We start from the raw sequence: 15,568 nt of genomic DNA on the forward strand, positions 1-15,568 counted from the left end.
TGTTTGGCAAGTAATTTGCATTCATTCATCACTCTTGGAAATGTGTTCTGAACTTTTTATGTCAGATTTGACAGTTACATGACATAAATTGGACCCCTAATTTATAGAATGACATGAATGCATTAGATCAGGACCTCAACGTAGAGAGTCTGAGCAAAATCAGCGAAATCTGATTTTGAAATAGACGTTTCCTCTCTTCTAGACTAATCTAACAAACGAAGCGGCCGGTACAAAAAATTCAAATCGTTACGGTTGAAATGTATAATATACAGGTTTATTTCATCCACATATTTGTAACGAAGTTGTTAATCTCCCCAAATTAACACAAGGTGCTCAGTTACGCGTACATAACAACAATTTAATTGCATCCGGCAATGCAAATAACGGTGGCTGCTAACTGACACACAGGAGGTTTGAAGCTATCATGAACAATGGGAATCCATGCCTTTAATTAATCCATACATTTTGTACATGTAATAATTATATTAAAACGTGCATTTCACGTCATTGATTTTAAACTTGTCTATAATACAGACTTCTCCTTTTACTGGAACAAACTCCATACTGGGGTATTCACTAGATGCAGGCTGCAGGAATGACTGACATCGTGTACAAACACTATCAGGATTCTTACCTAGTCAAACAGACGGCTTAATCCTAAACGGAAACGGGGAAAAATTGCGCCTCAAAACACAATAGGTAACTTAATGTTTCAAGGGAAAATGCTGACCGCTTGTAAATTTGAAGAAAAAAGCCGAACAACACTGTGCATGACTATACGGCCGTTTTATGCACCTGCTCATTGCCATTACGGATAAGTAGAATATAAAATTGTAGACATTTCTTCAGTTGGAATGATTCTGGAGAGTAAATTATCAAATTTACCGTATAGTGCCCTTTTTTCTGTCAAAGAACAGTATGTTACGCTAACAACAACGTAAACATTTATATATATGCACATGCTTCGTGAATATGCGAGACATTGTTCATCTGAACGTCTTGGCGAAAGCAATTAAGAAGTACAGCACAACTTTTCATTAAGTTCCCGTGAAGGATCTTGCAGCTAACATCAAGTGATGTGCTATACAAAGTTTTACTGTAACCACTTCCATTATCAATGGAGATTAAAGAATTTCAAATTCACATACTGAGGTGAACTGCACGGTTGTGTGTACTGGTTCATCAATTAAAGGAATAAATAGAAATTTTATTATTACATGTATATTTAAAATAGAAAGATCAAATGCTAATTTCCTCTAATTGCATTTAAATCAATAGGAATATCTCCATGAAAATGAGTGTTTTATATACATGTACAAGCCATGAAATGGCACATATGAACACTACCTCCTTTTAATCTACTGTAAGTTGCACAGTGAAAACGATACTGCAGATTAGCATGCAAATAAAACTTTGTGGCCATAAATTATGCTGTGTGATCGGTTCACAGCCAAAGCAAAGCCCCATATCGTAATTCGTTATCATATTTCTGAATTTCACATTGTAGCACGGGTGTTTGAAACTGTTTGACTGACATTTACAAACCCTTTTGTAATGACAGTTTGTCTTTGGTCTTATTTTTGTCTTCCACGTTTTAATGTTATTGTAAATCCATTTAGAATTCAGCATTGTGTTGTTAAAAGTGAACAGTTGAATAAACCACCATCGAATGCTAACACAACGGCTCCTACTTTTGACTTCCAAACAATACTGATTACATCTCTGAAAATATCTCTTAGCAATCAGCTCTTCCTTTTGAAATATTTAACCAATCAAAATATATTTTAGACATGTCATCTCATGGCAATTAACTAAAAACGTTCTGCAGCAATACGTTTACATGTTCAGACTTATATTGTAGTCTTATAAAATTTAGAGCATATTCCATACTTACCGCTACATTTATGTCTATACCTTCACAAGTGTGAGGGGTTGTCCATTTTTTCAACTTAAGAGCGTACAAACCGTAGGCCAGGCTTTATTAGGCTGCATAAAATGTTTTTAAAAAACACCCAAAATGATACTTAATCATTCTTTCTTTCTTTCTTTCATAGTTTGCACAATGCAGAAGGGGGGAGGGGTTCCAGGGAAAATGTGATCTTTGGACGCTCGTGAAAATGGTGATAAAGAAAGAATGGCCCCCGTATGGAGCTCTGGATGCTGTACTGGTAACATGAATTCTGCTTCTGCATGTAAGGTTACCTGCAAATTTACATTGGTGGACGTATGATAGAAATATCAATTGACACTTTTGCCATCACAGAACCACCTGGCATTGTACTTCTGTGTTTCCGCTATATCCTATCATATAGCTGTTATGGTGACTCAGTTCAACACCTTATATGTACACATTTAAGGAAGAATTCCAATCATGTACACTACAACTTCGATTATCAAATGTAGCATTTTGTCTGATAAGCTAGCATTCATTTATAGAAGTACTTTAATTTACAGGTTTTCCCAAAGAGGGGGAAAACTGACTTTTCAATTCATTGAAAATATGTAAATTTGGCTTGTTGTCATTTCATGGTTTCATAAATGATGCTCTTCTACACTTTATTTTAGACAGATTGAACCCCCTACCCCCCAAAAAAGCCATTAAGAACATACTCCAAGACCAGGCCCAGACCCATGGGGGGGTTCCCCTTCTCAGTCTGACACCACTAAATGAATCTCAAAAAAAAAAAAGGACAATAATACAAGGTGACATCCTTTTGTGTACATCAGTAGCAATGTAAACGTAATATACATTACCTACATGTTTGTATCTCTCTGTCAGCAAGGAGACATTAAAAACATCTGAGGGCCCCCTCCAAAACTCCTGGATCCACCCAATCAGACCCTATAGATCATGTAACACTTGTTTACAACCTACATGCTGTGCTGACGATGCAATATGGCAAGCAGGAGGTTCTCTACTGAGGTATGTACTTGCATGTCTCTTGGAAAATGAATGATTTAGAAACGTTGACATACGTGTATGATTACTGCTGGTCATAGGGTCTACACAATGCAATATTAACTTCATCAATTTAAAATGCACCTTTGTGAGTCATTTTAAGTTTTTATTGAACATTTGGTTTCGTTTTACATGCATATGCTTTTGCAATTTCTATATTCACGAGCAAAACTGTGATGTTATTCCAGGGAGAAATCTTCAATACTGCGTTGATTTGTTCATAAAAAAACTACTAGAAATTTGTTTCTTTTGCTGTTCTATATTTCCTTTCGGTGATTTGTTGTTGAGAAGCACAAATCAATAAGCAAAGAAGTAATCATTTCTCAAAATGGTTTCAATGAGCAAATTTGGAGTTTGCAATTTAAACAAATAAACCTTTACACTGAACAGTGTGAACGTAACAGCAACCGCGCCCTCAATTGGCAAGGAAAATACGGACAATTCTGAATGTATCAAAAAGTCCACTTTTCAATACGCTTGCACAAAATGTTGCATGGATTCTTTAATGGAAGCCAAAGAAGTCAGGGCTCACAAAATTTTACAAAATGTAGTTGCCCTTCGGGCACGGGAATCTAAAATCTGGTTGCCCGAACTTCATTTTCAGTTGCCTGACAAGGAAGTTTTAGCCACACGTGGTCTCCAAGATTTCAGTAATAACGGTCATTTTTACAGTCTTTTGTATGATACACCTCTGAGGTGTATCACACAAAAGACACTTGAAACGGTTGGGTCACTCGATGGCTGCCTGTTTGCAAATATATGCAACAAAAATATGCAAGCATTTCTGAATTTGGAAAGGTCAGGACCACAGGTGAAATCTTACCATCCAATTCACTGAATCCTAGCTCGGTTATTAGAATCAAGGAATGGCCAATCATTAACTACAACACTGCTATAGTACACATGAGAAGGTGACAGGTGTTGCCAAAACTTTTCCAATATTGGAAGGAAGATGCCCAACATCTGTTTAAAAATTGTCAAGTGCATATTTTGTTGGAGACTAAATCGACGTCATCCGCCCGGATAGAAATCAACTCGTTATGTTCCTGTTGGATGATTATGTACATAACGATTTATGCAAGCACGCACACAGAGCACAAGTCAGGGACTGCAGTAAAAAAAAAAAGAGTTGGTGTTGATGCAGACAGGAACATGTAATGCATGGAGAGTACTACACTGCCTGTCCAACATCTCAGGGGCGGATCCAGAAATCTTTCGGGGGGGGGGGGTTGTTCCCCCCCTTGGATCCACGCCTACATATCCAAGGTATTGGGCAAGTAATATTTGTCTAGCCAACCACTAGCCACTTCTCATTTTACGTATATTCTCTAGACAACACGATGGTCCACTTTTCGTGAATATGTGCTAATCTGTAGATGAATCCAATGACCATGGTAATGCTTTCACTGGTTATCTGCAGTAGCCCCTGCCAATGGTGGTAAGCACTGTGATAATTATTGTGCAGTGCCACTGTTCTGTGACAGTCACTCTGAACAAAACCAACACTACCGGTATGTTCACAGCCATTAAAGGAGAATTCATCTTCACCTCATGAAAATGTTGCAGCTTTTCTGGAATGAAGGAGGGTTGAGTTGTGCCGATTTTAACTTCAAACATACATGCATATCTAAACTAAAAGACTTAGTCCAACAGGTTACTGGTAAAAGAACCAACTTTCTTTCACAATTACTTTTTATTCACTGAATCTTTAGTCTTCCCTTTTTGAACTTATCAGAGCTGAGATTGGAAGGCTTGCAATAGCGAAACGGTCAGCAATAAGTGTGAATCTGTAGCAACACAAACAGTCTGAATTAACACGGAGCTGAAAAAATGTAACATTTTGGGCACTGCACCCTCTCAGAAGATGGAAAGTGACCAGAGTAGCCAAAATGTTGCATTTTTGCCGAATGATGTCTCTTCAACTTTATGCTGTCTGACATTACCGCGAAGCTCAGATTCCTTCTATTTTGAGTTGGCGTCAAAGACCGTCATGTCTTCGTCCTCTTCCTCTTGATCGAGTGGGGTCAACTCCACTTCAGATCCTCGTGTCGCCACGATTCCGTATTTCTTCGTTTTTCTCCTTGACTTGGATCTGCGATAAAAGTTTTACAAAAGGAAATTGTTCCGTTACCGATATCAATGTAAATTGTCAAATTTGACCCTTTAGAAGTCTCTTGGAAAAAGACTACAGTGTTCAGATGCCATTTTGTTGGATTTATGACAAAATCTACCTTCTGAAATGTTTCTCAACCCCAAAATTCATTTGGAATAGGTGATCATCACCAAAATTACATACACATACTCTGTTATATCACACTGTTTGGGGACTCCCAGCAAATGTTTAAGCACCACATATTTTCATTTATCAAGGCAATGGTCTAATGGTGCCTTTCCACAGACACGCCTGAAAAGTACATACATGAAATGTGGTAAATAGATACACATTAGCAATAGCGGGAAAAAACTGAATGACACCCTTACAAAGATTCCATAAAGGGCAGGACATTTTTTTTCCCACAATGAAAAACATTCCTATTTTAAAATGCATTTAGGTTCACATTCATTGGTACTGACAGGTCTCAAGCGATTTGAAAAATATTAAAGGTTCAACATAACCAACTGACATATAATTACACCTAATAATTTGCTAACAAAAATTAATATGATTATAAGAAACCCACACATATTGCAAAATTACCAATTTCTTTCCAAGAGCTGGTGATTGACTAGGGATGTTACAAATTTTGAGATATTCAAAATGGGCCCAGAAAGTGATCCTATTGGATAAAGCACAGCAAGACTTTTCATTTGATATCCCACTCAACCCCATGGTTTTAGTTTTAACAAAGTTATGACTACTTTCATACCCCAAAATACGCATATTCTTCCCTGTAGTTTATGGACACACAAAAAATATTGTGATCAGAACAGCCATAGAACGGCACATGTACGTGATTACCAGTACATTTTGTAAGATACAAGAAATTGCATGACATTTTTCAAAACAGTTTCTGTCTGAAATCAGAGTTATTATTTTATTTTAAATTTGATCACAAAGATGAAATATTAGCATTTTACATGTACATGATAATTTTCAGAATAAAACTACAGAAAAAAATATAATGCCCCCAAAAAACCCAAACACAGAGACTTAACTTCCTGCAATTATCTTGGGAACTAGGTCTACATGTACAATGTACTTGCACAGAACAGAACCCAAAATTTGTTTGCCATTTCCTGCTGATGTTGGTGTTCCAAGAATATCTTGTTGATCAAAGAAATTAATTTCAAAGTAGCGTTGGTGCTATTAAAAATGGTAGAATGCTTCAAACAAAGACCCACACAATACAGCCATGGCATTCATATACCCCATCAAAATATAGTATTACTTACATGTAGCATACATCCACAACCCATATTATCAAAAATCACCATTTTATACAATATTTTGACAGAATGGGATTTATTTTATCATAACCTTTCATATCGTGCGATGACAATCTAAAAGCATGAGACTGAACAATGATCGTACAATAGTACAATGTCATACACGCTACATACGCTACTGTATGTCGGCACTGCATGATAATGTTACGCCCCAACTTTAGTCTCATCGGTCCCAACTATAGTGGGTCTGGTCCCAACTATAGTTGGGCCGGCCCAACTACAGCACAGAGGTCCATTGTGCATGTGCCCAGCATGTTCCAAAATCATATTGTGTACAATGTCATGTCACAGATGAATTGCCTTATTTCAGATGAACTGTGTCAAGTGCGAGATTCGTAAACCTGGATAAAGTTGAGAATTTTTCAATAGAAATTGGTGAACAATAGTTGGGCCAGCCCAACCGCAGAAATACAGTTGGGATTGTCCCAACTATAGTTGGGACAGATGCTATAGTTGGGGCGTAACAATAACACTCACAACACTGATCAAAAATCACAAACTTTGCCAACACCGGGGCAAAAAAGCCATACTTCGCATCGTCTGATTCCATTCAAATTTCACCATAAAGTAGATAAGATATTTTTCTATTGAAATGATAATCTTGTATATGATCAGCGAAAAGGTTGGTACCATGTGACTAGAATACATCATATTGGTGACCTAATGGGTAATACCCCCTTTATAACCCACAGAATGACAGAAACACGTCATTTCAGGGACAGCCTCCAATGTTCCCGCAAACGCCCGTGCACGCGCGGTAGTGACATTTCAACCGCAACGAGCACACTGATTGTAACATCCCTACGTTAACAAGACCATTGCAGTGCCATACCATTAACACACCTTTCACCCATGTCACCACCTTTTACAAATCGACTTATTTCATCTTGCCTACCTGACCATTTTGATAACAAAGCAGCCGATGATGAACAGAGTGACTCCAATCAGGATGTAAAATCCTGTCTTTGTGTCCACCATATTTTTCAGGGCAGGTAGGTCGTACGTCCCACCTCTTCCATTGCCCGTTCCGCCTTTTGTGTTGTTGCCAGAGTCTGCTGGTAACTCAGGCACTACCGTGGATTTCGGTGCAGGGGTTTGTTTGTCCACACTTTTCTTCTGGCCATCACTGGCATCGTTTTTACTCCGTCGGTTTTCGTCACTGTTTCCCTTCAAAGTTTCAATGTGCGGCCGATGTCGTCCCTTCAGTTTGTGATGTGTCTGTGGCCGCTCATCGCCATGACCATTCGCAACTAGGCCTAAAGTCTGTTTGCTTCCCTGTAACGCAGCAATAACCAAACTAAGTTGGATACACGTTAGAATCAGCAAAAGGTAAAGGATATATTTGACATCCATCTTTAACTCATATTATTCATTATAAAAACCGAAAGAGAGAAGAATATCAACGCAGATGTGGCTCTCATTAACTGGCCAACATGTCACGTAAACATGATCCAAGTGTAACTGGTAACCAAAGATTGTATAGTTCCGCACAGCGCCGCTGCGCGGCTATACAATCTTTGCTGGTAACCGCCGTGCAACTCTGAAAATTTTTCCCTGCCACACGGCCAACAAAGGAACCTAGTCTGGATACCAGACCCGAAAAGATTCTGACTACCCGACGAAAATCTTCGACTGCACATGGCTGCATTCCACCAAACGGTTGTATTTCAGCGCGAGCTCATTAATATTATATGATCCCATGGGGTTTTTTTTTACAATAGGCCATAATCAAGAGGCATCATAGAAATGTTTCTATAAATCTCGAATTTAGGGCTGATAGTTTCCAGTTCAAGGTATTTCTTTCACAAAAAGCCCAAAATTGCGGACTTATTTTGGATAGAGGCTGGCTGTTACATTCAGAAATGGGCGCTTAGTTCTATCATGGAGAATGTTTTATTTCTCCATGGTTCTATCATGGAGGAAGGAATTTTGGGGCGTCTTCATTCAAAGGCGAATAAATTTTTTTTTTCGTGGCCAACCCCCATGAAATTGAAACGAAAAGTGATCTTCTGGCCATAATGTTGAATTTCCGGTGAATATTTGGATGCCAACCTCTTCACGAGAGTCAACAGGCGGCGCTATTTCGGTCCGATTTCGCACTTTTCTATCGACGCGTATTTGGTGTAGTGCAACCTGTACAGACAACATGGCGGCGCCCGTGGCAACATCCCGAAGGGGGCGCCCTGTTCTCTTTTCAGAGCTTTTTAATTTACGGGAGGAAAAAATGAGCAAAAAATGTTTTGTCTTTGGAAGTTGTCGAAACAGTAACGATTATAGCCAAAGATCAGAGGAATGTACACTGAGTCTCTTTGGATGGGCTTATTGACTATTCTGTCCTACAATAACTGGAAAAGGGCCTGAAATTCTCTCCATTTTTTCTTCCAAAAAAAAAGCTCACCCAGAGGCCGGGGAAACGAAAATTAGAAAGGTCTAATCAACATTCTGTTTGCTCGTCCTCTTGTTTTTAGTTTTTCTTCTCTGTGTCCCGCTGTTTTGCAGAAGATGTTTGATTTCTCCGTTTGTTTACTTAATGAGATTGTCCCTGCGCACAAAACTCTGCCGCAAACAGTGGCAACGGACAAACTGTATTATCTTTCTCAAGAAAAACAAGAAAGCGTATTCAATTTTTGAAATTGGTTTTTCTTTATGGGATAGATTTTCTTCGTTTTGAGCCATTTTTACTGCGAAACCGGTCCTCAAGGTGATATTAAAAGGTGCATTCCACCAAATGGTTGTATTTCTGGGCGTGAGCTCATTAATATTTTGTGATCCCACTGGGTTTTTACAATAAGACAGGCCATAATCACGAGGCATCATAGAAATATTTATATAAATCTCGAATTTAGGACTGATAGTCTCCAGTTCAGGGTATTTCTTTCACAAAAATGCCGAAATTGCGGACCTATTTTGGATAAAGGCGGGCGGTTACATTCAGAAACGGGCGCTTAGTTTTACTGCTATTACGGGGGTATCTTCGTTCGAAGGCGAAAAATTTTTTTTAGTGGCTTACGTCCATGAAATTGAAACGAAAAGTGATCTTCTGGCCGAAATCTTGAATTTCAAGTTAAAAAACGGATGCCAGCTTCTTCAGGAAAGTCAACTGGCGGCGCTATTTCGGTCCGATTTTGCACTGTTTTATATGGGCGCGTATTTGGTGTAGTGCAATCTGTACAGACAAGATGGCGGCGCCTGTGGCAACAGACCAAAAGGGGGGTGCCCTGTTCTTTTTTGTGCTTTTTATTTAGGGGCGGAGAAATGAGCAGTTTTGTCTTTGAAAGTTGTCAAAACAGTGACGATTATAGCCAAAGATCAGAGGAATGTACACGGCTATATGGAATGCCTATTTCTGTATCAAAACGTCTCTCAAAGATATCCCGTTTTTAGGATGCAAGAATACTCATTTTGACACAATTTGTAATTGTGTGTGATTTTAGACGAAAATGTACCCTGCATGTTCTGAAATATTTTCCTTTTCTTTGCATGACTCAAATTAGCAGATCACTGGCCACTCTTCGTTTCAGTAAGGGCTATAGAGAATGTCTATTTCTGTGACAAAACACCTCTCAGAGATATCATCCCGTTTTTAGGATACAAGAACACTCATTTTGCAACAAGTTGTATTTGCTTGTTACTTATAAGACGAAAGTGTACCCTACATATTCCGAAATATTTTCATTTTCTTTGCATGACCCAAATCAGCAGACCACTAGGCCTAACCACACTTTAATTTGAGTAAAGGCTACACGTTATTTCTTATTCATTTTCATCATGAAAGAATGCTATTTGTAAGAGAAATTCAAAAATTCGTTCGGTTTAGCGTGGAACAGAGTATCGCAAAGTGGAAAAATTACTGCCTCCCTTTAACCCGAATCACGGGCTGAATCGCGGGCTACCTTCAGCCGGGTCCGACGAATCAGGGTCCGGTGTAACCCAATGTCACGTGACCAAGATCAGAGGAATTCCTCCAGTTTTCCGGAAATAGCCGAAATATTCAGAAGTCATCCCATTTCTTTCAAGCATGTTTGGGTGGTACCGTTGACGTTCGGTTATTCCCGGCCGGGTAGGAGGGCTGAACGCATAAAGCCAAATATAAATCTATGGCAGCTGTAAACTTCTGTAATGGCAGCTGTTGATCCCAAAGTATTTGACTTTGCTCTGAAATCGAAGGTCGTCTTGACCGAAATCAATGCCATGCAGTTATCACTAATAGTATCCAGGTCTCCTCTGAGAAATGGCCCACACATAGCCTACATGACATTCGTGTATATGTACACTGTACATGTCGTCGGTCTTGGAATGTATTTCAGAGAGGGCAAATACAACTGCCAACTTCGGCTTGTTTTTTAACCATTGTCGATTCGAGATTCTGTCGGCGTCCTTCCTTTAATACAAGTGATCTACTGAACTTTTACCTTTCCAGTACCCTTGCGGACTATAAAACAATCTAGAAAATTCTTCCTCCGTGCTTTTAAAATATACATCAGGATATACGATATAACCGACAACATCGGTCCCACCGAGAATCCAAACGAGCTCTCATGCGTTGATCTTCCAAAGGCGCGTAAAAATCGCTTAATTTAGGCTCGGGCGGTAACGTTTTGCCATATGTCTTTGCCCGTCAATTCCGATTTTACCTTACAATTATTTTTCGTTATAATATTTTCGAACATGTATTTTTAGTCAACATAAAAGTTTTTCTAAAATAATTTATTACAATCTTTTACCCTACAATTATTTTTGCATTATAAATTTTTTCTACAAGTATTTTTTTTTAAATTTTGTGCACGTTCTTATGGGAATGTCTCCCTAATGACCCATTAGTGGTGATAATAATTTGTACAATTATATTTTTGGAGCTGAAAAACTTAAATTGCAAATTATGTTTAACATGTACATATAAAACGATTCTTTTGTTGTCGTAAAATATTTTAACATCGTAGATCAAGAAACGTATTTGTTAAAATGTTCCGTTAAAATCAGTTACATCACTTTCACTGTAACAAAGTGCAACAACCTTTTTTGAATCATAAACAGAAACATGATTCGCTTTAGTTTTCATTAAAATTAGTAAATACAAATTGTAATATTCAAAATAAAAATAAAATAAAACAACCAATTTTAAGATCGTAATTTGGATAAGTTTATAGTTTGAAAAACGTTTATGATGTGAGTTGTAAAAACAAACCACACATAAATCAATTACTCAACAAGGTGTTTGCATCTGTTTTTAAGATCATCTCGCATAGTTTTAGATGCTTTCAGAGTCTCAGTAAATGTTTGAACATGTACCTTCGTTTCTTTCTTTACCATTGATCAAATCGTTAGCGGCATCATCAAAATACATGTCTACATGTCTACACACCTTTCTAACATCATACAAGTGTGTTGTGTTTGAGATGGACGCATCCGTAACACATGGACTTGGCCCAATCATCAACTGCGGATACTAACTGAGTTGTAGAAAGTTGCATAAGGATAGAAATACATTTGTCTTCTAAACATGCAGGAATGTATCACCTGTGAGGATGATGGTTTAGATTCGTCATCCTCGGTCTTCTTTGCGATGCGTGTTTCCTCTCTTGCTTCGTTGGCTTCCTGTTTCTCTTTGGCACTTGGTTTCTCATCGTCATCTTGTTTCTCCGTCTCCTCTGGAACAATCATCAGATCAGCTGTGGAGAACCAAAGAAACCACGTGAATACATGTATCATATAACACAGTGTGTAAACATTGCGCAACTTCTCAGGATTTGAAAACGATCTTGTAACAATACTTACAGTCTGTATCAGGGACTACATCATCAGTATCGAAAGGTGAACCTAAATCAGATTCAGTATCTTGGCTGGCTGTTGCAGCTGGCTTGTCTTCCGTCTTGCTTGCACACTGTCTCTCCGCCTGCATGCAGCGCGGCTCTCTCGATAACTGGAACACTTCACCAAGGCCCTCCAGTCTTACCGTAAGGTGGTGCCTCGTGCACCGGCCACCCAAGCAAAGTGTTTGCCCTTCCTCTGCATGTATTCTCTGATTTTGATATACACACGATCTTTAAAAGACTCCGTCCACTACACATGACGATCGTCTCTGAGGGGAAACCGCCGCTGAGACGAGGCGGCGGTCTACCACATGCTTGCGCTACACTCTTGGTCTCCAACCGTTTCTGCATTCGGTCATCACAGTCTGCGCGTTAGAACGGAGGTCTGTATTCATGAACCTTCCGACGGGTGCCAGTAGAATCAAACAAACAGCCAGGGATGCCATCTTCAGGTAGTGCAGTGATCTTGGTCGTCAGTTGGTGTAATCAGGATGAGTTCGAAGACAGAATGACAACTCCACCTCCAGGTACCCCTTAAATGCACTACGGTCTCATCTTTCCAATCCAATCCAATTAAAATAGTTTATCTGACTTGCGTTAGTCCAATCCGTCTTCAGAAATTATGCAACACCTTTTATCTTTGTCCATTCAGCTCGCGAGGATTTTATGGCAACATCACCCGACTTTATCTCTCCTTTCGACCAATTAGCGTGTCACAACGTTACCTAATCGTCTCTTCCTTCCACCAATCACAGCGCCAGATTTTCGCAGCTCGTCCCCACACTTTTCTCTCACCACCCCCATGACCTTATCTTGTTCCACAACCCTCTTATTTCCTAACACCACCACCTAACCCCTCTTCATCATCTTAACCACACTCTTATCATCCTAATCCCTCTCCTAATACCCTTACACCTTCTATTTCTACCTCTTATCTGCTCTTATCGCCCCTTATCGTCGGTATTACGTCATTTTGTTTGTTGTGCCGGATTAAGACCCCCTTTCCTACTCACTTAGTAGATGACAGACTAATGATTTCTACAAATCGCAACCTTAAAGCCCTGGACCTACGATGTTGGAAAGTCCGAAATTAAGGCTTACTTCTAAAGATATAATGTGAATAAAGACAGGGGAAAGGAAAATGTTGTCCCGTTTCCTTGGTATTAAAAAACGCCGCAAAAATTCGAGTTGTTGAGAGCTATCGAACATTTTTAAATTTACCTTGTTAACACTGTGGATATTTGAGTTTTTTCAATTAAAATTGATTTGTTGAGCTACTTTTAGTATGAAATAACTTGTTATGAAGATCTTTTTTTAGCACATAGATTATGGAGGGCTTATCTATGATTGAGGAACTCCGCTGTATTGATATTTCGGTCGTGAAACCTTTACGGTGAACAACCGTGTCTGATATCTGGGCAGAGGTGTGATGTGAACTTTAAACTCAATGCAACCATGCACTTGAAAACAGATTGCCATAGAAATCTGGGACAACAAATCAAATCATGATTGTTTTGCCTGGAAGATGTGTGAGTAATAAAGACAGACATATTGAAAAGGCCTATAGAGAGATGTTGTTACCGATCAGAAACCGTTCACCATAGCTGACACCAAAAGAAGTACTTCACTGAAGAGTAAGTCAAGTTCAAGTGCTAAACCACTCTACCGGTGAAAGTAATTATGCCCATACTTGAATTAGGAAACAATAACACTCAGGCCTTAATCTGAAGAGCGCGGCCCTAATTGTAGGCCCTACGTTCTTTATTGGTTGCAAACAGTGACAGTGTATTGTTACCAGTATTAAATAAATTACAATAAATGCTCACCTTGGCGTTCGTCGTCTGGGTGTAGTAATATTCATGACTTATTTTCAAGGGGTGCAAGTAAAACTGAAAAGCGGGGTCCTACATATATTTTGTAGGCCTTACGTTCTGTTTTTCTTACATAGAAGTGTTTGTCTTTCAGTCTCAGTATTTCCTGAACGTTGCTTCAGAATCTGCACCACCATGAACATGCCCTCCCCCTTCGAAAAAATCAGGGTTTAATAAAATGAATGTTTGGGATTGTATTGTATGTTGTTACATGTATTTTCTCTTAATGGCAAAGCGCCACGTGTACTCAGGCACTGTGTCAACACAGACCTGGAGAGTTTCTCCTCGAGGTCAAGTGGTGAGAATGGTTTTTAGACGATGGGATTGGCAGTGGCATGCTGTCAGCGAAATGATAAGGGGAGATCGTTTACATTGCAGCGCAGGCACGTAGGGGTGGACATGGACATTCACCATTCATGCCAACGAAGGTTCACGGGCGTGCACGAAAAAGCACGGATAAACCAATGCTGGACTCGACCACCACGGAATAGATCGTGAATATGCACTATCCTTGTTGGCCAATCAAACAGGAAGGTCGCAACCGGTACCGCGTACGCACGCACCTGGAACATTTGGGGGCGGCGCACAAAATATCTAGAACATTCAGCAAATTCCCGAGGACCAATCAAGCTGGAATACTGTAGGGTTATTTACGTCATCACCAAGAAGCGGAAAAAGAGAACAGTCGGGGAACCAACGCCGCTAACAAGCAGGAACGCCCCGCCGGTACTCGGGTCAACTGCAGGAAGATCTTCACCGGGGCCGTCGCACACACGCCCAATGGCAAAGACCGTTCTATACGGCCACAGGAACGGCCAATGGACAAACGCGACACTGGTTCGGGAGGGCGGCCAGGGGGTCAACAAATTCCACGCGCCGGGACCCCGGCCAACTTCCCCGCACAAAACGCAGGAGCGGAGCCAGGATACCGCTCCAAACATGGCGCGGGTCAAACTTTATAATTCGCGGGTGCGCCATCACCTCCACCGGCAACCGCAGGTAGACAGACCGGGCACCAGTGGGTTTCTCTCTTATAAGTATTGTGGCGTGACAGAGGGCACTAGTCACTTGGCGCGGTGCAAAGTTATAGATGGCGCTCTGCCCATTAACAGAGGCAGATGTTAGGCGCGCATAGCTGTGTGTTAAGCGAGCGCGGTGCATAGGCTCCGCCTTGTGCGTTGTATAATCACACAGTCTCCCGGCAATAGCGCCCTCTGCTGGTATATTGGCCAACTTTCCTGGGGGACGGTATACTTCGGTCCCAACGGACTCGTCCATAGACGCTCAGGGACTCTCCGGTGTGCCGTCCGACGCGCTGCGTCTCGAGGAGGAGGGCGCCCTCGCCTTTGTCGGAGGGGCGCGGTGTCACAGTATAGGCCTAGACTAGCGGGTGCCGCGCGAATAGATTATGGGTTAAGCTGAGACGTCAATGCCATGTGGCAACAAACTAAATGGAAGTAATAAGAAATATTTTTTTTCCA

General features: G+C 40.3%; 2 protein-coding genes across 2 annotated transcripts; both read right to left on the reverse strand.

Moving 5' to 3' along the window:
• Positions 1–237: 237 nt before the first annotated feature.
• LOC147798987 (membrane protein FAM174-like) lies at positions 238–7,891 on the reverse strand. Its single transcript, XM_087136938.1, has 2 exons — positions 7,302–7,891; positions 238–5,051 (listed from the first exon to the last, which is right to left on the reverse strand). Exons 1-2 carry the CDS (start codon positions 7,757–7,759, stop codon positions 4,922–4,924), a joined length of 588 nt encoding a protein of 195 aa, XP_086993064.1. The 5' UTR covers positions 7,760–7,891; the 3' UTR covers positions 238–4,921.
• Positions 7,892–10,668: 2,777 nt separating this feature from the next.
• On the reverse strand, positions 10,669–13,831 carry LOC110985859 (uncharacterized). Its single transcript, XM_022247283.2, has 2 exons — positions 12,182–13,831; positions 10,669–12,075 (listed from the first exon to the last, which is right to left on the reverse strand). The coding sequence occupies exons 1-2, from the start codon at positions 12,303–12,305 to the stop codon at positions 11,840–11,842; spliced, it is 360 nt and encodes a 119-aa protein (XP_022102975.2). The 5' UTR covers positions 12,306–13,831; the 3' UTR covers positions 10,669–11,839.
• Between the last annotated feature and the right edge of the window lie 1,737 nt (positions 13,832–15,568).

This window comes from Acanthaster planci, linkage group LG05, assembly GCF_054643075.1.
Source record: "Acanthaster planci isolate LZ-2023a linkage group LG05, COTS_SCS, whole genome shotgun sequence".
NCBI lineage: Eukaryota > Metazoa > Echinodermata > Asteroidea > Valvatida > Acanthasteridae > Acanthaster > Acanthaster planci.

What these genes read in the sequence shown, in the direction of transcription:
- LOC147798987 (XM_087136938.1), bottom strand. Translation starts at nt 7,759, where the DNA reads ATGGATGTCAAATATATCCTTTACCTTTTGCTGATTCTAACGTGTATC. An exon ending in TTTGTTATCAAAATGGTCAG is followed by an intron (nt 5,052 to 7,301) that starts GTAGGCAAGATG and finishes CTTTTATCGCAG; the next exon opens with ATCCAAGTCAAGGAGAAAAA.
- LOC110985859 (XM_022247283.2), bottom strand. Translation starts at nt 12,305, where the DNA reads ATGCAGGCGGAGAGACAGTGTGCAAGCAAGACGGAAGACAAGCCAGCT. An exon ending in TGTAGTCCCTGATACAGACT is followed by an intron (nt 12,076 to 12,181) that starts GTAAGTATTGTT and finishes GGTTCTCCACAG; the next exon opens with CTGATCTGATGATTGTTCCA.